At 41.5% G+C, this 27,190-nt stretch overlaps 1 protein-coding gene across 1 annotated transcript in view; it reads right to left on the bottom strand.

The window, feature by feature from the left end:
- Positions 1–27,190, bottom strand: part of SLC1A1 (solute carrier family 1 member 1) — a 281,630-nt gene that overhangs the window by 23,389 nt on the left and 231,051 nt on the right. Inside the window, exons 8-10 of the mRNA XM_069228358.1 lie at positions 26,293–26,400; positions 9,807–9,929; positions 8,941–9,135 (exon numbers count right to left, since the gene is read on the bottom strand). Coding sequence (XP_069084459.1) covers positions 8,941–9,135; positions 9,807–9,929; positions 26,293–26,400 — 426 coding nt within the window. The remainder of the gene's footprint in view (positions 1–8,940; positions 9,136–9,806; positions 9,930–26,292; positions 26,401–27,190) is intronic.

The raw sequence follows: 27,190 nt of genomic DNA on the forward strand, positions 1-27,190 counted from the left end.
TTTAGATCTGGTACATTCCTCCAACAGTCAAGCTAAGTAGTCTTTCACAATCTGATTGTTACATGGTAAATGTAAATAATTTGTTCCTCTACTTTTTGCTATACAATTGTGAGTTCCATGGTTTTCACACATCCCGATTGATGTTTTCCCTAGTAGAGATAACCGTGTGTTGCCAACTCTAACCACATCATCGTTTTTCCCTTGTTATCTTGATGGATATGCAGACACTAATAAGTATCAAAGATTCCTCTTTCTCTGTAAACATCATCATGTTGTACCGCAGGCAGAGGTACCAGTCTTGTCATCATCATGCACATTCAGGGAGACAGTGTTCAAGCATGCGCTCATGTGCTAATTTCACCGGAAGGAAGACAGAACATCAGTCTTCTTTGGAGCTGCATTAAATCATGAAAAGATGCGGAAAGGTGTATCTTACAGAGGGCCTGAGTACAAGTGGCCAAGGGGCCAGAATATAATTCCTGCACCTGGAAATTACCAATACTCTGGTGCTCTGTAATACCGGGGCGCAAGAACTACTCCTGAATTACAAGGTGCAGTGGCAGGAATGGGGAATAAGTACAAGAATCTATGTTTTCACACAGGTTCCTGCATGTTTTCCTCACATTCTGGTCCATTAACTCCCTGCCAGATTTTGACAGGCTTACTAGCTGGAATATGCATTCGGAGTATAATGGGAGTTAGATGTTCCACCACTACTTGGAACTTCCATTAACTCCAGCATCAGGAATTACAGGCCAGGTCAAGCGTGCAGACATGTGGCATCTTCTTCTTGCATGACATGTCAGATTGGATCTTTTGTTTGACAGCAGCCAGGTGAATACCATGATTCATAATTCAAAGTGGCTGTGGTAAATCCATATCCTTGCCAGGAGCAACTTCCACAGCTTGGCCATCTGTGCAGAGGCCTCCAGTATAAGACTTTCTGAAAGAAGACGTTGCCAGAAGTGGGGGTCAGCCTGCATCAAAGTGCTCTTCTTTGTCATTAGGTGCAAAGTTTGAGTTGAGGACCAATCAGTCCATTGATATGACACATTGGGTGCTGCAGAGAGCCCTGAATGATATATACCTGTCCATAGGCAGAAAGTACAGAGCTTGAAGAGCTGAAATGATGTAGTTGTTTATGGATAGGTGTAGATGCTGTCTGGTGGCTGCCCTGTTGTCTCGTTGGAGTCCCTGGATTAAGTAAAGAGGGGGCACACAATACTGTCCCTTTGCATGATCTGAGTGCCACAAGAACAACGTCAATCGTTACCTGTGACTGGGAGGGAATTCTAACTGTGGAATATTTGATGCAACATTTTTCATGTTATAGTAGGTTCCTTTGGACACGATTTACTGGCGATACAATGGATTGTTTGGAATCCATAGTCTCTTCAAGGTTCCTCACTTCCACAGATATGATGAGCAGAATCTGAGTTCCGTAGGCCAGAAGATGGTGAGGTGATACTTTGTCCAGGTTAGACGTTTAAGACTCATAGTTTCTGGCAAGGCAAGCTTGAGGTGGTTGTATAATTTACAATGGAGAAGTGCTTGCATGCATTGGCCTAGGGCATGGGCACTCACAAACATTTTCCCAGGGGCCAAATGTTGAGTCTGTGATAAGACCAAGGGCTGCACTGAAGCCAGCCGGGCAGTGGGAGAGAATTTGGGTGACTTGGCGGTAAGGTGGGTGTAGAGATAGAGAAGCATATATAGCTAGTGGCTGAATTGCACAATGTGAAACCAAAATATCTGGGAGTAATCCTGGCTTCACCAGATTACCAAAATGTGTAATCCTAGGCAATTGTTTTATTTCATTTTCCCTCATTTTTCTTCATTATCACATATAACATGATCTCAAAAACATGGCTTAAAGGTGTGTGTCTTACAACACCTTCACCTGTGTTTGATTCAATAAACTATAATGTTGTTCAGTTATAATAGGAACCCAGGCTACTCAAACAGTGCACATAACAACTGACTTGCCTCATAGTTCACTATTGGCATTGTTCTCAGTGAGGGGGAAAGAATGTATGCTTCTAAGTTCAAGGTTGAAAACTTTCACTCAAAAAATATATATTTCTCAATGCACTGATATATTCTGATATACTATGGTGAAATGGTTCTGCATGTTAATGAAATACACATTTTGAATTTTGAAGAAAATGTATCATATTTTTACACGCTTGCTGCAAATTGTCTTTAAAAATGAATGCGTTCCTAAAGTTAAGTGGTGCAGGACACCTTAGTTACTACCTTTCTCTAACTTCAATTAACCATTTAGTTGATGCTTGCCTGATTAGATAAAAATTTTTTCATTTTAGTACTGAGTTGAGTAAACAGCTTCCCAGTGCTGCTGTTGACCGAGGGACACATGTAAAGGTCAGGAGTATCACTGGTTTACAGGTCTGCCCTTGGGATGGCACAGGTGAAGCAGATACATTTTAAGGATTTGATGAGGTCTGGAAGGGGTTTGGGTTACATACTTAAGAGGGGAGGAGAGATGGTGCAATCTAGTGGAAAGCTAGTTGCAGGAAAAGGCTGTTAAAGTGAAAGGATGAAAAGAGACACTGTTGGATGTTTACGTACGGTTGGAAGATATCCTTTTAGGATAGTATCTTGAATTCCAGTGTCACTCAATATTTTTAGAAGGGTGGGGTGCAGTGGTTTAGTTTGGGTATCATGGGTCTCTGTGCAAGCAATAAAAATGGCCCTCTAAGTGCTGGTTAGGTAGTAAAATAAGAAAAATTATCAGGAGTTAATGGGCCTCTCAGGCCTTCGGGTCCTGGTACCACTGCACCTCCTGCACTACTGGTAGCCATGCCCCTGGTGGTATGGTGCACTGTGCCAAAGGTAGAAGAGATGTCAATTAGTAAGCCAGTGGCAATTCTGGTTTTATCCACAGTGATCTTGAGGTCATCTCAGGCAGCAGTCACTGCAAATTCCGTGCCTCTGACTAGTCTTATTTTGTGGTTAGAAGCCAGGATATTTTCTTCATGGAAAGCTAAGATCTGTGGAAAGGCAAATTTGTCAATGGGTTTGACCCTGAATGGTCTGTTGCGCATGTGCTAGAATCTGGGTGGGTTTACCATGCCAAGGACGGACAATCCACTCCCATTAATATTGAGTAAAACACACAACACTCCAATAGGTAAGAAGTACCTTCATTCATAGCAATCCCATATGAATTTTTCAGGAAGTCATTTAAGAGCATCTGACTCCTGGAAAAAAACTTCAGCCTCAAAAAATAAATACAGCACAGAGCTCATTCATCAAAGTTTCTTCAACACCTGACTTCTCTAATAGCACATTACAACAAAACGTGTTTCTTAACTAAGCAAACACTTTTTAAGCACCTCCTCTACTCTCCTTTCCTGCTAGATGGCAAATGCAAAAAATGGGAGACGAGGGTACATCTCATTTTGATTTCAACCCCCATATCAAAGTACTGTGACAAGACATTGTGCTTTTGTCATTTGATCCATCACCTATCTGAACTCTCATGCTTTTTAGAATTACTGGTTTGATGGTAATTTTCTGAATTTCCTATGCAATGAATATCATGCCATGTGAACATTGTTGTGGTTTTGTTAACAGAGAACATCTACTCCAGGAACAATGAGTACTTTAATGTTTCTTTCTTAAAGTGGCCCTCTTAGCAAGGGTGAGTAGTTTTTTAAAATTCCTCACTTGTAACCCTGGTCCCTTATTGAACATCTCTCTCGTAGTACTTACTGGCAAGAACCAGAAACTAAATTGTTAAGTTGGTTTTAAATATCAAGTCAAGGGAATGCTTATGTCCACTGTTTCCACTCAGGCCTTGAGCCACCTGCCTTATACTGTCTGCATGCTTCACACACATTTTTACAACTGTCTTGACAGTGCAGATGTCTACAAGACATCGTTACCAATTCTTTAATTGTATGTACAGTGAGATTTCTCTCTGCTCAGAGACGTACTTCTCTCTCACTGCAATTGCAATGCATAAGCGCTGCTTTCATCAAACATTACATTAGTTACCTCACAGAGGCATTGTATACAGAAAGAACATTTTTTGTTTGTTTTTTATAAAACAGCTGCATTCCTTTTAATGTTCTACACAGGACGCAAAATTCAAGCCGTATCTGTTGACTTTGCAAATATTTGATTCAAATGATTTATTTATTTCACATAAGCTACAATGATGACGAGCCTGTAATTAAACTTGCATCAAATATATATACAAATTCTGAGTTTTGTAGAAGGTGTGATGTAGACTGCCCCCCATTTGTTTCTTCTTGGGAGGTGTGCCCATATAGATTTATCCTTTACTTATGTTGTATTGACCATAAGATCTGGTTGGTTAGAGGAACAGAAAGGGAAAATCTGAAATCAAGATGTGTACAGTGACTGCCACCTCTCTCCTAATAATGTGTCCCTTGGGCAGTGAACATTGTTGTTTAATCTTGTATTTAATAGGTTTCATTTAAACAATTGAGGTGATGCTAGGATTACGATTCAAAATTTAAAATCACAGACATTTGCAGTAAAACTGAATTTAAAAAAACATAAATTACCTTTTCCTGCTACTACTCATGATCTCAAAGTAGCATCACTGACTTTAACAGACATATTCCCTCTCTCTGTCCACCCTTCAGTGGTGCCAAACGGAGTGAGACTAGCTCCACTGCGTTCTTGTTGAAGAATAAACTGAAATGACAATTTGGGCAATTTTGCCTTGATATTGGTACTGGTTCGATCTTTATGGGACCAGCTTTGCTGCGTTTGGTATGAAGCGGATTGGTACTGGTTCTTATAGAACATGCTACAGCACTGAAACATTTGATTGGGATTGGCCTGGTAGTCAGATGACTTGGTCCTGAACAGACCCTAACAGTCACACAGGGTCGAAAAGTTGGCAGATCCTCCCTCTTCGCTATTACGTGTAATATAACTTCAAGGGATTCCACAATGACATATGCAACCCCTGTTATGAATTTCATCATTCAATGCATAGAACCACAGGGAACAGTACAGTCGATATTATGTATGTTCTTTCTATATATATAACTATAATTGAAGCACTGCGTCAACTGCAGTATGATCACTTATTTTGTTCATTGTTACGCTTGACTGGAGTCAAAACAGTATGAGGTGCAATCTATACCAGACCTGTGTTTTGTTTCCTTTGTAACTAATTTTGGTCCTCTGGATAAGTCTGAGCAAGCATGGGATCCTTCTTGGACATAAGAAGGTACTACTTTTGAATGAGTCCCACGTGACAGGCATTATTTGGACATTATCAGGCATCGCATTATCAATGATGTCACTGGTATCACATATGTCACCACCAAAGACAATCAGTGGTGGCATCAAAAGTAACAACTCAAATGACATTGATGACATTAGTTAGGGCATCACTAATCAAAAAGGATGCTGAATATTAATAATCTAAAAAACTATTTATAGTTTAGACACAGTATCTTTATGAATGTAAATATTTCCTGGCTGTCCTCAGTATGTTCTATGTCAGATACTCTATAACAGAATCAAGGCTAATTCAAGTGTCATACGTACTATATTTCGAAGCATAATTTTTTGGTAAAATCCTTGTTGAAGGACTGTGCATGTATGCAAATGACAAGTGTTAGATCTGACAGGACAGACATAGGGTGGTCTTCCTCCCAACTTTCTGACTACCTACTCCACTTTTCTGACCTCATTTTTGCTGATATTGTGTATTTTGCTACTGCAGATCAGTGCTAAAGTGTTTGTGCTCTCTGCCCTAAACATGGTAATAATGGCTTATCCCTAATCAGCAAATTTAATGTACTTATAAGTCCCTAGTAAAGTGGTAGTATGTGTACCCAGGGCCTGTAAATAAAATTGTATTAGTAGGCCTGCAGCACTGATTGTGCACACACTTAAGGAGTTCCTTACCATGTCTCAGGCCTGCCATTGCAGACACTGTCTGCACAATTTTACACTGCCATGTCAACCTAGCAAACTAACCCTTTTTCTAGGCCCAAAACTTTCCTTTTCATACAGATACGTAACCCCAAAGGTAGGCTCTGGACAACCCACAGGGCAGTGTGAAATTTATTTAAAAGGTACGACGTGCACTTCAAAGTTTTCCATGTCATGGTAGTGAAAAACTCCCAAAGTCGTTTTTCACTCCTGCAAGGCCTATCTCTCCCTTAGGATACAATTGTGATTACCTTATTGCATTTTATAAGTGTAATTCCCAATTGTGAAGAGAAAGACTTTTCAAGTTTGGTGTCTCTGGGATCACAATTTAAAATTAAAACGTATGGTGAAGTCAGATTTTGAATTGCAATTCTGAAAATGCTGCTTTTAGAAAGTTGGCATTTTCTTACTTAACCATTTGGTGCCTGCTGCCTGTCTCTGATTACATGTCTGGAATGGGTGACAGCTGGCCTTTGTGTGTTTCCTCTAGATAGCCATAGACAATGGGAGGTTGGATGTAAGTTGATGTGCCATCCCGCCAGCACGTTGGGAGAGAGGAGTTGGGCCCAGCCTCACTAACAGTTAAATAGGCTGTATTCTGTCCCCACACAATAGGCTGTATTCTGTCCCCTTGTAATGAGTCTGAAGCTAGGGCATGAAGGGCAGGGCCACGGTGCACTTCAAATGCCTGCCTTTGAAGTCTCCCCCACTTTAAAGGCACCACTGGGTATAAGCAATAGGCTTCAGAAACCACGACTTCAGTACACTTCTGGACCTGTGAATACTCTGCCGGAAAGAAGGACTGCTGTGCTCCTGGAGGATTGTCAATCTGCTGGGCTGGCTGCTTGGCTTGACTCTTTTCTTGCTGTGCTGCCCTGCTTCCTGCTGTGCCCCTGCCTGGGTGAGAAGGACTGGACCAGCATCGCTTGAACTCCGAGTGACTCCCGGAGCTAGCTGGCTGGCCTCCTGATCTGAGGTCTCACAGACATAAAAGACTTACGACCACCCTTCTGCACCTGGACTCTGACATCTGTGAGTATAACATGCAAAGTGGTACTACCCAGTCCTAACCCTTGGAAGTGGACCCAAGGTGTTTTCACAGCAGAACTGATGCATCCTTTGCTTAGTGACGCATCCTCGAGAAAAACCAATGCATCTCCTCGGCTGAGCGACGCATTCTCAAGCAGAACAAATGCACTGCTGTTGTTGCATGGATTGGACCCGTCGCAAAACACTGGCATCGCTGCAGCATCCCACATTTTAGGTTTGACGCATTGTCTTTGGAACCGACACTGTGCAATGCTTTTCCTGGAGCAAGCTCCTTGCTTCTCGCATTGACAGCCTTGACAATGACGCCTAAACTCAGCATCACAGCTTCAGTGCTCATCACAACGGACACATTGCCTCAACTGTGCAAATCTTCCTCAACACCAGCCTTTGCCTTGCAAGCCTCATTGGCAGGATCCTCAACATCGATGCAACAGGATCTTGCACCGCAGCCTCACCGCATCTTGGAATACAAGTATTGCCTAGGCTGCGCAATGGATGCTCTGCATGGATCCACGCAATGCTCCTCAAACCAGGATTTTGTTAAGCAGGTTTAACTGGGTCCCTGTAGCCGGCCATGCTCCATCGTGGTTGAACTGAACTATTTACTTTGTCCCGGTCCGGCGTGACTAGTTGTCCCCAATAGTGATTCTTGGTGCTATTTTTACTTAAAATGTTGAAATTCATTATCTCAAGTTCTACTTATAGGATTTTTGTTGTTTTGGTCATCTTGTATTTATTAAATTCAGATCTATTTTTCTAACCTAGTGTGGAATCTTTTTGTGATATGTTTTCATTGTTTTACTGTTTGAAGTGTTGCACAATTATTTTAAGCCCAATTGCTCTGTGCCAAGCTACCAAAGGGGGAGCACAGGTTAATTTAGGTTTTGATTGTGCCTTACCCTGACTAGGATTGTGGTTGCTGCTTGACCAAGTCTACACCTCAGTCAACCTACGACCCAATTTCTAACAACCAGGCACTTCCCTGGTTATAGAAGTAGCTGATTTGGTGAGAAGAGATAGTTTTGGGGGACTCTGACTGGGTCACTCAGAAATTGAGCGGAGTGACTGAGAGCAGGAATAAATTAGAGTGTGAGAAGGGGCAGGCACCGAAAAAGGTATAAAATGACAAACCTTCAATCTCTAAATGATAAAAGTATCTTAACAAATGCTCACTTTCCAAGCAGATGAAAGTCTTTCCAGAACAACAAAGCAATGAAGTCAAACAAGTCCTATGAAGCATCTTTGTGCAAAATAGCAACTATGGCTCTAAAACAAATGTCCCAGAACCAGGCACCACCTTGTTTGTCTTTGATGGTATGAAAGTTGTCTGTGATGCTGAGGATCTGACAACCCTAACCAACCTTAAGATAAATGATAGTACTACATTTTTCGTCAGCAATAGTTGCTGACACAGAGGATATATGTTCAGTCTGTTTACAGCCCCTTGTGTAGTATCAAAGTGACCTGCGGCACGGAAAGCAGGCATGCACGCACAACAGAGGTAGGAGGAAGGACAACATGAAATGGTGATTTCATAAGTTTATTACAGAGGTTCAAAATGGTGGATAACACTATATTTCAGTGAGAACCTTGGCTTGGTGGGTGAAAATTTAGACGAATTCTTTTAGTCTTCTAGTTCTTTTGCATACACTTGGGAAGACTATTCTGTCAATTACGCTTTCTTAGAAATATTGCTAAAAATTCCTCAATTTTTTCTTACTCTAGTGCTATTTGTTCAATTTGTTACCTTCAATGTTGTCAGCTGGAATTATTGCTCAGAAAATTGTCTTTTTGCTCAGTTTGGATTGGTTAAACTTTGTAAGTGACGTCGGAAGACAAGAGAACCCAACTCTAATATCGGAGCCTGGAAGCCCTTTGCAGCACTGGGAGAGACTTTGTATTTTAACCCAGCAGTAACATAGTGATGTAACAGTGTAACCTCACCTGATGGTGATGATCTTGCCAACATCCAGCTCCAAATCATTCAGCTGTGCAATAAAGACCGCGGCCACGGCTTCATATAGGGCTGTCCCATCCATGTTGATTGTTGCGCCAACAGGTAAAACGAACCTGGTGATTCTCTTGTCCACGTGGTTCTTTTCCTCAGCACAACGGAAAGTTACAGGCAAAGTTGCGGAACTGGTAAATAGAAAAAAATTACTGAGCAAACCAGCAGGCCGTAAAGGCCACCCCTCTGTCCCATCATGTGGGCAGAAAGGGGTGATCTCATTTATTGGGGTAGAGGACATAAAATACGAAATAAAATCCAAGGCGAATAAAATACGTTTGCAAACATTCCAATACAGTTGCCAGATCACCAGAGTAAAACCATTGATCAGGACTTTGAAATAAACTGGAACAATTGGAATAGATCAGTTCCGATGTCATTCTAATGTCAGTCATGCAACACTACAAAGCGTGACTCCGAACTGGTTTTGGTGTTTGGCTTTCAACACAAGACCTGAATTTGAGACTATAAGATGCTTGTCACGTAAATAACTGGTTCACAAGGTGTAACATGTCAAGACATAGTATTCGCTTTACCAAATACATTTTTCACAGTACTAGGTGTTTTTATAATCCCATTTCTCACATTGGTTGTAGAGAAAACGTGAAACTAGGATGAGCTAAGAGAACCCAAATATATACTTACAGGAATGACATCCCCGAGTAAACACGCCCCCTATCGCCTGCGGTGAGTCACTGACATAGCCACTTCAGGCTGGACAAGTCATGTAAATACCTAGGTTAACCACGTTTAACTGATAAGGAATCGTAAACTGAATGGTTGCTCATTTCATGCCCTTTACCTGGAGGAGATCATGAGGGCTGTCAGGAGAGCTTGGGCCATTCCCATGGCAAAGCGGAAAGGGTTTTTCCTGACTATGACAAGGTAGATTAAAGGCAGGATGACGACTGAGTGGATTGCAAGTCTGCAACAAAAGAGGGAAACACCGATCAATACATTCTGTTTTTCAAATCTAAGTTAATTAGTAAGTGATTACACGCAGCAACTTGAGGTGTACATGGCACAAGCTTTATCATGAAAAGAGATGCATTCATCCTCAATGTGCTTTGCATATTAACAACAAAGCTTGCAGGGACTGGGAGCTATGGTTAGCATTAGAAAGAAGGAACAAACAGCGGGCTCTAGTGTTTCATTTCACACATCTGAACAATATGATTGACAGCCACAACCGTAAATGACAAGGTAAGGCGTGGTGCCTTTTGGAGTGAGACAAAGAGTTTAGGGTGCAGCCCACGCTAACTGCATACTACTCCAACACAATTTGTAAATCAATAAAGGTATCATATCTGCCCAAATTGTTTCTGAATGTTCAGGGAAGGTTCAATTTCAATTGAGTATCTGGACACAGCACTCCACTGGGATTATGAAACTGCTGTATGCAAATAGACACTAAAGCAGGTATTGCACTAAAGCATGTATTCTTTACAAATAAAAAATGAATTGCCCGAAGTAATTTATTCTTTACAAATACAAAAGGAATTGCCCAAAGTAACTATGACAGCTTTTGTAAGATTTGCCAATTTAGAGACTCATGATCCTCTAAAATTTGGTGAAGCAGTACTGCACCCGGTAAATGCTGATTCCACATAGTGCGTATTTAGTGGGTGTGGTAACCCTGTAACATTTTGAGCACCTGGAAATGGTGGGTAGCTCAGTAATAACCTGTGTATTCCATGTTCTAAAATAACATTCTATACAACAACAATGAGAAACTTGACACTGTAATTCTGCAGTAAAAGGTCCAAATCACAAAAGGAGTCAAACATATACACCCGTCTCTTTTCTCTTTCGTTTACAGCAAATTTGAGACACTTTTCAAATTCACAAACTATTCCTCAACTCCTCCAAAGAATCTGTGGCACTTGCCTGGCAGATTCACACACGCAGTTGTGGAATATTTTTGTAATTTTCTTGTTACTCACATGTGCATATGTCAATGTAGAACGTGTACATTTAGTTAGGGGCAAAGGTATAATTTGCACTTTAAAACTTTTAACTTTTTTATTTTGTTCTTCATGTGTAAAATATTTTCACACCGAGGAACACATTCCTCTAGACCCCATCCAATTACGGGGATGCCCATCTGTTTTCTTGTCTAAAATATGCTTTTACTCCAGGCCTTCAGACAAGTACATTTAAGAGCATATTCCTTTTGGGAAACCGCCTTCAGAAGTTTGAAAATGTTGTGGGAGTTCGTCTACTATTTCAGTTGCTCTCATCAAGAAATACTCATAACTTGGTCCCGTAAGTAGATTTACTCACATATACAGAGAGTGCAGAATTATTAGGCAAATGAGTATTTTGACCACATCATCCTCTTTATGCATGTTGTCTTACTCCAAGCTGTATAGGCTCGAAAGCCTACTACCAATTAAGCATATTAGGTGATGTGCATCTCTGTAATGAGAAGGGGTGTGGTCTAATGACATCAACACCCTATATCAGGTGTGCATAATTATTAGGCAACTTCCTTTCCTTTGGCAAAATGGGTCAAAAGAAGGACTTGACAGGCTCAGAAAAGTCAAAAATAGTGAGATATCTTGCAGAGGGATGCAGCACTCTTAAAATTGCAAAGCTTCTGAAGCGTGATCATCGAACAATCAAGCGTTTCATTCAAAATAGTCAACAGGGTCGCAAGAAGCGTGTGGAAAAACCAAGGCGCAAAATAACTGCCCATGAACTGAGAAAAGTCAAGCGTGCAGCTGCCACGATGCCACGATGCCACTTGCCACCAGTTTGGCCATATTTCAGAGCTGCAACATCACTGGAGTGCCCAAAAGCACAAGGTGTGCAATACTCAGAGACATGGCCAAGGTAAGAAAGGCTGAAAGACGACCACCACTGAACAAGACACACAAGCTGAAACGTCAAGACTGGGCCAAGAAATATCTCAAGACTGATTTTTCTAAGGTTTTATGGACTGATGAAATGAGAGTGAGTCTTGATGGGCCAGATGGATGGGCCCGTGGCTGGATTGGTAAAGGGCAGAGAGCTCCAGTCCGACTCAGACGCCAGCAAGGTGGAGGTGGAGTACTGGTTTGGGCTGGTATCATCAAAGATGAGCTTGTGGGGCCTTTTCGGGTTGAGGATGGAGTCAAGCTCAACTCCCAGTCCTACTGCCAGTTCCTGGAAGACACCTTCTTCAAGCAGTGGTACAGGAAGAAGTCTGCATCCTTCAAGAAAAACATGATTTTCATGCAGGACAATGCTCCATCACACGCGTCCAAGTACTCCACAGCGTGGCTGGCAAGAAAGGGTATAAAAGAAGGAAATCTATTGACTTGGCCTCCTTGTTCACCTGATCTGAACCCCATTGAGAACCTGTGGTCCATCATCAAATGTGAGATTTACAAGGAGGGAAAACAGTACACCTCTCTGAACAGTGTCTGGGAGGCTGTGGTTGCTGCTGCACGCAATGTTGATGGTGAACAGATCAAAACACTGACAGAATCCATGGATGGCAGGCTTTTGAGTGTCCTTGCAAAGAAAGGTGGCTATATTGGTCACTGATTTGTTTTTGTTTTGTTTTTGAATGTCAGAAATGTATATTTGTGAATGTTGAGATGTTATATTGGTTTCACTGGTAATAATAAATAATTGAAATGGGTATATATTTGTTTTTTGTTAAGTTGCCTAATAATTATGCACACCTGATATAGGGTGTTGATGTCATTAGACCACACCCCTTCTCATTACAGAGATGCACATCACCTAATATGCTTAATTGGTAGTAGGCTTTCGAGCCTATACACCTTGGAGTAAGACAACATGCATAAAGAGGATGATGTGGTCAAAATACTCATTTGCCTAATAATTCTGCACTCCCTGTAGTTACACCATACTTAGGTCTGCAAATGGTTTGTGAATCAGGCCCGTAAATACTGATATTAATAAAAAGAGAGGCTTATTGGAAGTGAAACGTCGGCTGAATAGCAGTGACACGGAGCACAGCATAAAATACTGCAATTGCATGTTTATAATAGGAAAGATGCCTATTGGGTCATTTTATATCCCCAGAAAGAGAAGCAAAATGAGTTTTTGGCACAATGTTCTAAATCTGCTCTCCAACAATGGGAAATAGTTTGAAACACCTTCCCATGATCATCTGTATTTCTTCTTTGCACATTATTTCATTGTCTGCTAGGAACAATAAGGATTTACTCTTGAAAGTCACGACAGGTGCAAGAACTCACATCCATTCAGGTTCTGGAACCCTGGCGAACTTAAAGTTGAAATTGACCACAAAAAGCATCTTATCCAACCTCAAACCATAACAAGAGTAAGCTTTAAAATTAAAAACATACAGATCCCTCAAGGTTTCAGAATTATCCAGATCATGGAAGACTATTTATAATCTGTGATCAAACCTCATTGCAAGAAATGGTCAATATGAATAATACTTTGATTGGACAAGATTCAGTACCTCTCACTATCAAGTAGGCTAGGATACCCAGCTACCAAAAACAAACAAAAAAAGCAAAGAGATTTTCATTATAATCTCTCCAGCTGTGGACTGATCTGAAATGTATTCGCTCTGCCAAATAGACTGGAAAAGTTAGTTACCCACAAACCCCAATCAAAACCTTTGTAAAAATGTAAAAAGTATGGAATATTTCATCACCCACTTTTCCCACCGTCAGGCTAGACTCAGGAATTATCAAAACTACTACAGAAGTGGCCTGAGTAATAGAGCTGGTAAGACAGTTCTGCAAGGTGAACCCTATATACTGAGGTCTGCAGTTCACATGTTTGAATCCCAGCAAGATTATTTCAGCGTTTCATGTTGCTTGGGTTGGTAAAATGCGTAACACATTCAATTGAGTAAAAAAGGTTGAATACAGAAATGTTCTTTGTAAGGTGCCTTGAATACAGTAACTATATAGATGGTTTATGAATATAATATCAGATTGTGTGATACTCCATCGTATTAGAAATTTGAAAAACATGGTGAAAAGGACATCGGATACCAAGAAGACACTCTGTTTTCTCTTGCAAGGAACTCTGATGTATCCCTAACTTGGTTTAATTCAAGAAACGCTTCTAAACGCCATAATGTAACATGAATTAGGAAAGCCAAAAGGTTTAGCTTTTATTGAACAAGCATTGTAAAATCTGTTAGGTCTGTCTTGTAACTAAAGATGCAAGTAAGATGTATTAGCTTTGCTAATGCTTGTTCCTGCTAACTGCCTTTTTTGTACTCTGCAATTTCCAAAGACAGATGTTTTAAATAAGCAAAACTGCAAAATGTGGTTTCAAACCAAAAATTATCTGTAGTGGTACGGCTATAACACCGTCTTCCAAAATTAACCTCAATGGTAGGCTACCAAAACCTAAACTTGACACACCCCTTAATGTCTACCATACATAATAACACTGCTCTGATGGTCTGGGATAAGGGATTGCAGATGGGTCTCACCACTTATCTGTTGCCACACACTCCGATTTCTTCACTCCTGCATAAAGTCTCAAACTCATTTGGTAAATGTAAGAAAAGATGATGTCTCACGATAGTCAATAAGTTTCATAAGTGGATTGTTAAGTCAATCGAAACATTTGCAACCAAAAACTTAGACTAGATGAACGCAAATGATTCCACTACACACAGGTACGATACCCACGGGTGTTGAGTAGGCAGGTGGAACAGAAACAGTGGGACATTTCTGCAGTATGTGGGAAAAAGATAAAAGATCTGATAGCATCTTGAGACTAGAGGCACACTATAAAGTAGAGTCTGATAGATACCTTGGTCCTGCAAAACTACATAAGCTCTACACTGCTGATAGCGCACTATCTTAGAGGTACTGTGGCCGAAACAGAGAATTTTATTCAATTTAGTGTGACTGCCCTTGCATCAAACCTTTCTGGGAAGACATTTTAGTGGCCATGAAGGCAATATTTTCCTATCCTCTGATATAACCTTTGTCCCATTTGACCTAAAGTCCCCTTTCTAGAAGCAACAATAGAAATTAGGTTGGCTGTTCCTGTGGAACTGCCTGACAGCCAAAAAGGTGACCCTTGCATCCCACTGGAAGTTGAAAGATCCTCCCATCCCTTTTCAATTGCATTTACAATTACTGGGCGCCATCGTCCAGGAGCATTTACTAGTTTTTAGGTGATCACTAAAAAGACCTTGAAGATTTTTGGGTCCGCTATTGTCCTATTTACCCAAGGGGCTCCTGGTCCGTTCTTGTCCCCTTAAACTGCATGTCTTGAACCTGTTCTCATATTAAATTGGTAATGTTTGGGGAGACCTAGAAGGACTTACAATGAGCACGAGTGTACATCTGGGGACTGCTTCAACACTTACTTGCTTCCTTTCAGTACCATGTGCTTGATAATTAAAGCTCGTGAATGAGGCTATGCTGGTTGATATTCGCGTTGTTGTTACTAGAAGTTGGGAAGAGTGAGAGATAGGTGCTGGTACTGGGCAGAAAATTGACTTACAGAAACCTCACTACTCTTTGAAAAGGGATAGTTGACTACTCATAATCATGATTTGCAAAAACCTAACAAAAGTGAGAACTTAAAAAAAAATAAAAAAATTAAGCTGTACTAATCTTTTCAGCAGTCCAGATCAAAGAGAGAGAATAGCTGCAACATACATTTTAAAAGTCACTATCACAAGTCTATAATTTGTTGCTTAAATTCTATATCCTAGATAAAGAATTTAAACTTTACTGTGATTATAGTAGTCATTATCAAGGTGCCAAGTGAATTCCTGCATGTTCTGGATGGAACATGTCACCGTAATATTTTTAGTTAATAGAAGGCACTTAGAAAGAAGTAAAATTTTGTATCTCCAGCAGCTCATTTGTTTTGCTGTTTTCTTGTGGACTTTGGCACGAGTGGATCACAGTCCTGGGTCAAAAGCAGAAACCCCACAGTCCTGTGAACTAACAACTGTGTGTGCTTTATCAAGCCAGGGTGTCCTGAACACTGGAGCCTTAAAGTTATAGAGGAAAGTGAAAGCAGCTCGGGTGACATGCTGCAGCCACCTGTTCATGTCGGGAAAAGAGGGGGAGGGTTGCAGGCAGGTGTTCCACACATGGAAAAAGGGAGATGGGCGCAAGGTAGGCCAGGAGGGAAAGTGAGGACCTAGAGAGGGAAACAGGAATAGAGAGAAAGTAGGAGAGCAGAACGCAGTAAGAGAGGAAGTGAGGGGGCAAGTTAGTGAGGAACTGAGGAATGTAGAGAAAGTAAGAGCACCAATAGGAGAGGCAGCAGAAGCGTGCGTAGGGTTACTTCTTGTTGTGGAATCACTAGTGGGACAACTCAACCTTCCACAAAAGGCCAGGCTGGATGGCCTACCTATTCAAGCAATGGCAAATGGTTACAAAAAACATCTGGCCAATGGCTGAAGGGGTGCAACTGGTTGCTCACTTTGATTTTTCTACTTCTAATATGAACTTTTTTAGAAATATGTTGTCTGTTAAACAGCAGAAGCTGTTTGTAACAAAACCTAAAAAGACGTCCAATGTGGATAATAAATATCCATTGCCTGTCAGTAGCACTAGAAGCCCACCAATGGAGTTCGTTCTACAAATTATTGTTACGTTTGCAGTTTTGTCTTTTCCACCTTGCGTGCCACTTGTTCCCTTGTCTGTCTCTTTTTATCATGTGTTATTGGTCACCCTGCATGTGCATTGGAACTGCTGCAGCAGTGTGAGGCACTACACAATCACTTAAATAAAAATATACATTTTGCCATGAGTTGGGATTCCCACAGTTTCTAGCACTCACAGTCTGCTAACTAGATCTTGCGCAGCTATCACTCCGACTTCAGGTCATGTTACAGCACAGAAATGACTGTCTTACACATTGTAGATCATGCCCTCCTGACTACTATTGTTTTTGGACCCCTCAGGTGCCTTTGACACAGTTGCCCACACACTACTCATCCACACCCTGAAATCTTGAATGGAATTCACTGGCAACATCCTTCTCTGGCTGTCCTCCAGGTTCCAAAAGATCCCTATCACTTAAAGATTCCCACAGGCTTCCATATTGCCCCATGTCATTCTCAACCTTTACACAGAGCCCAACCAGATTGAAATTCAACAACATGCTGATAAAACACAACTCGACTTGCAAGTCTCCCAAACTCTTGACATCAAATGCTCTAAACACTGCTTGCAAATCATCCAGACCTGACCATCCAGCGCCTACCTGAAACTCAACCCCACCAGGACAGAATTCCTGTTATTTGCCAAGATCAACAATCATGAAAAAGTACAATTCTGGCTCAATGACACAAACCTTGCTGGACTTGAACCCAAACTTTAACCGAGCGCCAAGCCACTTGGATTCACCTTAGACATCAACCTGAAGTTCAAGGAACATAGTGGCAAAAAACATAAAGACATTCTGGTACCAGCTCTCTTTTCTAAAGAAAGTGAAACTGTTTCTTACAGAAAACCACTTCAGAACTGCTGTTTGAGCACTCATACTCCTTAATCTGGATGGTGGTATTGCCCTTCTTATGGCCTCGCAGACTTCACATTGGCCACCTCCTAAGGGCATCTAACATGCCACAGCACATCTCATCCCGGGCCTGAAGACATATGATCACATCACCACCACTGGGATGGAACTCCACTGGCTTCCCTTGCCACCAACCACCATCTTTGAAACCAGGTACATCATTAAAAAAAACATCATGGCTCAGGGCCAGCATGTCTGCTTATCTTGCAGACAACCTCACCATCTCTGGTGGCTCTTCCCACACCCATGGCCAGGACACAATCAGACAGGAGATTAAGAAGTGTAACAGAGCAGCAGGCCTATTCCATCTGCAAACCTAGGAATGGGAACAACATCTCCCTTAGCCATCATTACTGCTCCAATTTAGGAAAGAGTTGAAGACTCACCTCTTTATAGAACACTATGGCCCTCATTATGACCCTGGCAGTCTAAAGACTGCCAGGGCCACGGTGGCAATCTTACCGCCGACGCCTCGGAGGTGATGACCGCCAAATTACGAGTTCAGTGGTTTGGCCAAAGCCAAACCACCAAAACTCCGCCCGTCCTGCCGCTTTTCCACAGTCCGCTGGGCTGGAGGTGAGCACCTCCAGCATGGCGGACACCGTAATACTGCTAGTGGTATTACGAGCCAGGACACTGCCAGCATATTTTTCTGGCAGTCGCACCGCCAGGAAAAACTGGCAGCCTTGCATCCTGGCAACAGGAATAAGCTTCCTGTCGCCATCATACACTCACACACACATACCTGCACGCATGCCCTCACACACTTCTACACACAAACACACCCGCACTCACCCACGCAAACCCCACATACACACCCTTTCACACTGACATACATATACAAAGACCGCTGACACGCACGCATTCACCCCCCTCTTTGGGTCGTAATACGGCGGGTAGAGTCTTGTCGGCATGGCGGTGCCGGCAGTAGAACTGCCTCTTCACCGCTGATCGCCAGCACGACTAGTGTCTGAATTCCGCCCGATTTGGTGGTCTTTCGGTGCCCCTGGCTACAGATGTCTTATGAAAAGACCGCTGAAGTCGTAATGAGGGCCATAATCAAAATGCAGCAACAGTACACTTCTGCTCCCAGAACCCAGCTACCTCTCCTATTGCTTGTTGACTGTATGTTTGACTTTGATCCTCTACAGTGCTTTGCTGACATTTGGATATGTATTCACTGTACAAACATGATATACATACATACAAACATACATACATACAATCTGTGTTGGTGGTTCAAGCAACAATGGTTATTTTTACTGCTTTTTTTGCATTTTTATTTATTCATAACTTTTCATAGAAGCCACAGAGTTGCACAATTTTTAATGTGTACTGTAACTGTTCTCTGCTTACTCAACATTTGTTCACATTCCCTTGTGTCTATAAAAATTAGCATAAAATAATACCTCTCAATCCTTGTCCATTTTATGCAGTATGTGACTCAGTCACAATTTTGCATCAAGGCCCTTGATTGCTTCACCACATTTGTTTTCCAACATGAATGCGGAATTGATTACAGGAACTATTTAAATATTCCTGCTGTTTATGTTTCCAGATTCTAGTGGTAGAACTAAAAGGGTAACTGTGACCACATTTCTTCCTGTTAGTATCTGCGTATTTTGGTGTACCTTTGAATAGTTGAGATATGGATCTGAGATTTGTTTGAAAGGTGTTTTTATCTGCAGTGGTGCCAACCTCAAAACACAGTAATCTGGCAAAGACTGTGATATGTGCTTAGATAATCATTATATTAGGTGACACTATACTGGATACTGAAAGTGTGGATCAGTATGTTTGTTCAGGGTTAATTTTTTATTGACAACAGTAGACAGAGGGCCTAATTTAGAACTCGGTGGACGGGTAACTCCGTCACAATAGTGACATATATCCTATCCACCAAAATCTAAATTTCATAGAATATAATGGGATTTAGATTTCGCTGGATGGGATTTCTGTCACCATTGAGATGGAGTAACCCATCTGCTGATTTCTAAATCAGGCCCAAAGTTCCTTTGCTAAGTGAAGGAGTTGACTCAACTAATTTTGAGTCTGCAATGGGAATGTGCAGCCTCCCACTGACAATGCTTTAAAATATAATTCATATAATCAGATACTTTTCAGCTGCTTCAGGCCCCACTGATGCCACTGACTTTTGAATGTGCTGTAATGAAAAAGCTCCCTGTCCTTTTCATTCCTTCTATATGTTCGCCAGCATTTTACAATGAAGTCCTAGTCATGTGAGGGTCACTGTAAGGCTGCTGTCACTAGTTCAGATTTCTTCGCCCTAGAAACCATCCTGGCATGTCTAATCCAATCATGTGCACTACTCTTTTACTAGGATCTAGACTGCACCAGGGAACTTCAGTTTGATCCTTTTGTCCTCAGTGTTTGGGTCTGACTTCGAGACAGCTGGACATGTCTCACAATCCTCATGTAAACAAATCATAAATAAAAAATACATACATTTATACAAACACAAAGAGAAGCTTGGGCTCTACCTTCTTAATCCATTGGTCTGTTCAACTGTCCTTAACATTACCCAGTAGCATACTGCCTGGGGCCATAGGTTCAGCCCACCTCAATCACTGGCTTTTTTGCACTGTGAGTTACAACATTTTCTTTATCACACGGTAACATCCGCCTAAAAAGAAGTGCCAGGGCTAGTTTCCAGTGATTTACTTTGCTGATGCTTTTTTAATTTCCATTTGTTTTCTTTTTTTAATCATACGTTTGTGTTTAAACTGTGGCTTCTGGTTGCAGTAATTCAAAGCAATGGTACAGTTTGTTTTCGCCAGGAAGAATCACATTTTCGTGCTATGTGTGTTAAAACTAAAGGAGGTTTTGTTGCCTTTTGTAAAAACATCTGCCTGCAAGGAAAGTCTTGTACTGTTCTTTTAAAATTATCTGCAATGGTTACTGTTTTTATTTCAATTTCTTGCAAGTATATGGTGGCTATATTCAAGTAGTGGCAGGTTTTCTTTTTCTCCTTCTTTTTACTTCTCATACCTATACTTGCAATAAAAATAAATACAATAATCATCATCACCCTAACATGCCAAGACCAGGCCTATATTCCTTGCTAATACTTAGTTAGTCAATTAGCAGTCTTTCCTTGGAGAATTGCTTATCTAGATGGCAAAATAGAATGAAAGCAGTTTAACTTTCTAGAAAACTCTCTAGGAATGATGAATGATTTATGTTGTGGTTTCTATGTAAAGCTATTCACCAAATATAAGTGCCTTACTTTTTTCTTTCCATACAGACATACTTCTGGGCATGTTTTATAATTTTGCTTCCATTAATAATATGCACACATTTAAGTGCAAGGTAAAGGTTTGTAATGATTTGACATTTAAGAACATGATCTTTTGTTTCATGTAGCTGTGTTCACATTTTTATTGAAAACCTTAGACAGTAACTTCACTACACTACTTTGCTAGTTTCCCTTTTATAATTTTGTGACATTTTGTGAATTTTTTAAACAGCCAGGTTCTAGACATGATGATCAAAGAAGCTGCATTACCTATGGCTAAGACACAAAAGTGTCTGTGATGTAGAAGCCCAACATGGTAGGAGGGAATTATATGAACAAATAGGAAAAGAAAACCACCTGAAAGAAAGAAAATAGGTCAAGACATCCTCAATTTTGTTTTATAAACTATTTTATTGGATTTCTTGTCAGATATTTCAGTTAGGAATGGAGCCAAGGTTACAGGAGTGGTGTAGGTAAATAAATGATGTAGTTAGCATCGCAAAAGCAGCCCCCACAACACCCAACCACAATAGTTTGTTCTTCATCATTCCACTCCCCACTGATGCTGTATTTTTAAAAGTCCAGAATTCATCATCCGGGGAATGGTGGGGGAGGGGTTGGAGGGGAACTCCTTATGCCACTGAAGAGGTATGCCCTAATATTGGTACCACTCAGCTCATATTTGGTAAAGTTTCTGAGGGTATCTGCTGGCCTTGTACACAAGGATTTCCATGTTCATGCATCGATCCAGCCAAGACTTCCACCCCTCCAGGGACAGACGCTTTGTATCTTTTTAGGCCTTTGCAATGTTTCTTTTTGCCACAATTAGTCCAGACCATAGCCGTGTTTTGCAGCATCTGCCATTGTCTATCTCTGTTGTGACATGGAGGAGGAGGAGGAGTCTGGGATCTTGGGGTAGTCTCCAGCCCACTACATGCCCCAAGCATGCCAACACCCCTTCCTAAAATGGGATAACTTTTTCGCATGCCCAAACTGTGTGGGAAAGTTCTTCCCTTGCTGTAACACATTTCAAACATTTCAGTGAGGCTACACCCCCCATTCTCCACAGCATATCACATATGTTATAACCTCCTATGTAGGTATTTCCTCTGTATGCGTCTAAATTATGAGGCTAATTCTGTTTCACAGGAAGAAGCTTGTCCCTCTCTCCAGCTAACATTGGAAAGCTGCCCTAGTCCCACTGCCGAGATCTCCCTCAATCGATCAAATTTGTCAGGTAAGCTGGTCACCAGGGAACGATACAATTGGGAAATCTTGTTAACGAACTGAGGGGGATCTTAGCCTCCAAGGGGCTATAATCTGGTATATGCGTGAGCACCTCTACGTAGGGCATGAGAACATGTCGTAACTTCAGATCCCTAAAGAATCGTGGGTGGTCGAGGTCATAATCGCCAGCTGTTCCAAGAAGGATTTTAGCGTAGGCCTGACATGACATCACCGAGCTTGGAGATGCTGATCATGTCCCATGACTTAAAGCCCTGTAGTGCAGAGATTTGCTGCAGTGGGTCACATAGCATAGCAGGGTCTCTCCTCAGATGCCCCTACCACCTGACAGCTCTGTGGTTATCTCTCCATAGTTGAAGTGCCATGCTCGTGGTTGGTTGGAGGTATCCGCTGTAAAACTAGTGTAAAAAGGGGGATACAATGCATCGTCCGTTTCTCTGTTGTAAAGCCTGGGTCTGCTGCAGTGTGAAACCACCACTCATTTGTAATTATAAGGTGGGATGCCTCGTTGTAAGAGGCCATGTCTGTGGCCTCAATACCCCATCATATATGGGCTCATACGTTTTAGAGAGGGCTATTCTCTTTTATGGTTCCACAGGAAGTCTGCAGGAGCAAGTCTAATTTCCAGAAGAAGATAAATGCTAAACGGAAGAGATAGTTCTGTAGTTGGTACAAAAGGCGAGGCAGAACATACATTTTATAAATGGAGGAAACCCCAAAAATGAATAAGGGTATTATCATCCAAAACCCCAACTCACAATTCGGGCATTTCAGTTGAGCCTTGATGTAACGTTCCCACGCATGTAGTGGGACTGCTGTTACATTTACTCTAAAGTATTTAAAACCATCCCGTAAAACCTGTAAGTCATTGGCCCGCTGAAGAGCCGAGAGGCGTCAGTCTACGGGGTCCACAAAGGAATTGCCCCTACCAATGATGAGTCCAGAGCCATAGGTGCTGAAGATCTGGAGGACTCAAGGCCCGAACTCTTGGGGGTCATCTACAACTATTGGGACATTGTTTGCATATAGCGCTATCCTGTCAGAAACACTAGGCACCCATTCCAGGCCTTTGACCAAGGTATCTATCCTCACCCACCCCACCAGGGGTTTTATCACAATGGAAAACAATAAAGGTTTTGATGGGTATCCTTGCCTTGTTCCCCTTCGCACTGGCAATGGGTCTGACAGTGAGCCTCTATCTTTACTTTAGCCTTCAAGTTGATGGATAACAATCGGACCCAGTTGATAAATTTAGGGTCAAAGTTCAGTTTGTATAATAAACAAAACAAGTAATCTCAATAGACTGAGTCAAAGGCCCTGTGAAAGTCCACTAGGAGGAGTTCATGGTCCCTTGTTATCCTGTTTGCCAATGTAGGGTGCTTCTTTAAATATGTTGAATATTGTGTCTGGTGGCCAGTGGGGCACAAAGCCAGACCCAATCTAGGTGGACCAGAGTGGCTATCAATGGCATCTATAGATGGGGTGATACGTGGAGCAGCGGTCAGGCAGGTGACTGGACTTGAGTATGACTACAATTTCAGCTGATCTAAAATCAGGTGGGAGCATACCCATCTCCTTAACCTCGATGATGACCTCCGTAATGGGCCAAGATGTAGGGTTTTGGATGATTTAAAGAACTCAGAGGGGTAGTCGTTAGGGCTTCTGGTCTTACCAAAGAAGTGTTGGTTCAGGGCGTACCCCAGCTCAAAACACTCCCAAATGTTAACTAAGCTACATAAAAAGTTTTGCTTCTGACATTAAATAAGGTAATGGAAATCACTGAAAAGGTAGATTTCAGAAACATGCTGACAAGTGAGTTTTTCAGAAGTTTTCATCTTGAGTGATCATTTTAGGCCTGATGCATTAAACAAAGTTGAATATATTTCTACCTATGTTTTCACCCACATTTATATTTTATTTTTGGCTTTTTTATTGATGTTTTGGAATTCTTTAGGAATTCCAGCAGTACCTCTGGGGAAACACAACTGCTGATTCCCGAGAGCACCTACTACTGTAGAAAGATTTTCAAGGAGGGAAATTCTACATTCTGGAGAAGAAACCCTTTCCACTTTCAGTCCCATCAAACATGGGGAAGAGGGATTTTCCCTTTCAACTCCCAGTCTATAAATGGATTCAGTCCTTCCCTTGAGGGGAATACATTTTTGGTTGTGTGAATGACGAGAAAGTACATACAGACATATCAGGAGTACTCATGAATCTCTGGGTGAGTTTCCCCACCATCTCAGGTGTTTATAATCTGAACACCCACAATCCAATACCTATGAGCAGATCTGCTGACAGGGAAATTCTGTTGCACGGGCACAATCTTCTGTAGGATAATTCCACTTCCAAGTGCATTATTAGTCAAAGAGTCAGAAGTTAAGCTCTCCACTAGTTGTCAGGCTCCTCAGTGGGCAAACTTCTATTTGCATCCTTGGAGCAATGGGAAAAGCTGCGAGTCCATGTTTTGACTGTCCTTGTCCGTCCAAGATAGGGGCGACTCCTTCTGGTAGCGATGATGCCACCAACAATGGAACGTCTAAGCAGATAGTGCCCTCCAGAATGAGCACCCAAGAGGAAAAACCTTGAAGGGAAAAAAAACTCTGATGGCAATCGAAGGATCGTGGAAGGCTGATAAGGACTGGTACTAAAGATCGGAACTGCAGCAAGGCTCAGAAAGTGTGAAAAGGCTAGTGGAATACCAGAACCAGGAGAATGGAAAGGTTCAGAAGGGAAGGAACAGGAGCAAGAATCACCTGAAGGAGCAAGGAGACACCAGCAGGAGCAATGAAACATCTGCAAGAGCGAAGACACATCAGCAGGAGTGAGGAGTGTTGCAACGCAAAGGAGAAAGACAGTTCTGCAAAACAGGAAATGACACAGAGGAAGACGTGAGGCTGCCACAATGGACTGGAAAATGCTGGTGGGAATACATAATAGAGCCTCCATGATGGATTGGTTAAGTAAAAGCCCTTCCTCAGGAATTCTGGGAAGAAGAAACTACTGACAGCAGAAGTATGAACCCCAAGAAGAGGAATGCCTTCAGCTCACCTGACAAGCGAGGTGAAGAATGGCCCTTTGCCGCTCCCTGCAGGACTCTCCAGCCTGCAGGTAAGAGTTTAGGGTGTCCCACTGTATAACATGGGATGCAGGGAGTCAGTAGGGTGAGCCGCTGGTTGCGCTGCGACCCATTGCATGACATTAAGTTATTTTTAGAACTATATATAACAGGTCCACAAAAACCTTTATTCATCAAGCCCATGGTCTATACATTTTTTAAAATGTTAAACGAGTTCCAAATCCCCAGTTGTACCAGAACCAAAATGTTTAGCAACTGCCAGCTGTTTGAAAATAACTGATTCCTTAAATTTGAAGCTGTGCTGACTTAATGTACAGTAGGTTTAGCCTAGATGTCGGATGTCTTTCTACACAATATAGTTCATACTAATGAGTTCTCGACTACTTTGGCTAACAGTGCCAAAGCTGTACCTAAAAGACAGGGGCATCCATTAAGAAATCCAGGTAAAAAAGGCTCTTTCAGTCTCTTTACATTTTAGGCATTGGGAGACCAAAAATCTATCTAAAGATATTCTTTATACGCAGATTCATATGTGTATGTAGCCCAGACTCGATTAGGAAAGTGCAATGAATTTAAACCACTCTACAAAGCACAAATCCATCCATAGCTGACAAGGTAAAGCACAGAGGCTTAACAGTTCTTGATTTAGATCCATTTAGATGACTCAACTCCTTAAATGCTGTCTGGAAGCCAGTTAACTAACTGACCTGCCCGCCACTTTTTGACGCAAAACGGCAATAACTTACAAAATCCAATTGTATTTTGCAAGTTTGTGGCGCTTTTGCGTCAAAAAATGACGCAAATGCGGCGCTAAAAAAGTATAAATATGGGACTAAGTGCCTGACCTGCCCATCAGGAGTGTATTCTTATTGTTAGATTGTCTTCCCACCTAATATAAAAAAAGAGTGTATTGGACAGATCCCTGGCAAGGACAGTGTTTGTATTCTGGAGTTGTTTCATAGTGACTGCTGTGCAGCACCAGACCTGCAACCATGGAAAAAAAACAATTGAATCCATCCAGTCTCCGTTCATGAATCTCTATCATCATGTTGCACCACTCCTTTACCACTGATGAGCTGTGTTCAGAGATGTCTGCAAAATATTACTACAAAATACATACATTTGCAATTTAGGCAGTACCTGCTTCAGTATTTTAAAAACGTTTTAAAAATTTTTACCACCCAAAATGCATATTCAAATACCTACCCGCTTAGTACAGTAGCCATATATAGTCCCAGTTTACGGAAGATTTCCCAGTCATTAACTTCTATTATTTTCCCAGCGATTAAAAATAAAATACCGATTGGCATATACCTGCAGTGAAAAGAAAGACGTGAACATCTTTTTAATCCAAAACAATCATTTTTTAGTATGAAGAGATCAACCACATCATATATATTTCAATCACAATTTAGGAACATGAAAACACAATGCTTTGGATAAGGACGTCAGCGAAAAAAATTGGGATTCCAAAGACAGTGGCATTTTCCCCGTTCTTTTATTGCCTGATGAAAACCAACTCAAGCATAACATCTGGCAGAGTTGGGTTTAGCCTCATAAGCACATGGTGTGCCCCTTTGCTATTGAGTGAGGTTCCACATGGATTTTATTTATGTGTCATGTTTTGCAACATAGTAGCTAAACGGAATTCATTCACAAGTCTCTGATGCACCAAACATACCTAAGTTCACCAAAGCATCATTATGTCAGATGTAATGTCAGTGAGTAAGCATAAAAGAGCGACCGGATATCTGAATAGAATGTTGGTGTGTGGAGTTTCGATGCAGACAAATTGGTATATGGCTTACACTTAGGCCATTAGTGCTTTATCCTAAATAAACCGGTGGCCGTATTTGGGTCAGGCACATATTCTTTTTAACATCAACACAATAATGCAGACTCTACTCTTTGGTGTACATTTTAGGTATCTATAGACCGAAGTGATCTACTAAGGCATTGGCTTCTACATTGTTAACCGGTCTAAGGTTGATGGATTTCTCCTATTGTCATATTAAGCTTACTCACAGCGACAGTGAGAATACGTACGATGATTAAATTGTGCCACTAAAAATAATGACCTAAACAGCTCTACCCTTTCAATGTG

This window comes from Pleurodeles waltl, chromosome 1_1 (assembly GCF_031143425.1).
Source record: "Pleurodeles waltl isolate 20211129_DDA chromosome 1_1, aPleWal1.hap1.20221129, whole genome shotgun sequence".
NCBI lineage: Eukaryota > Metazoa > Chordata > Amphibia > Caudata > Salamandridae > Pleurodeles > Pleurodeles waltl.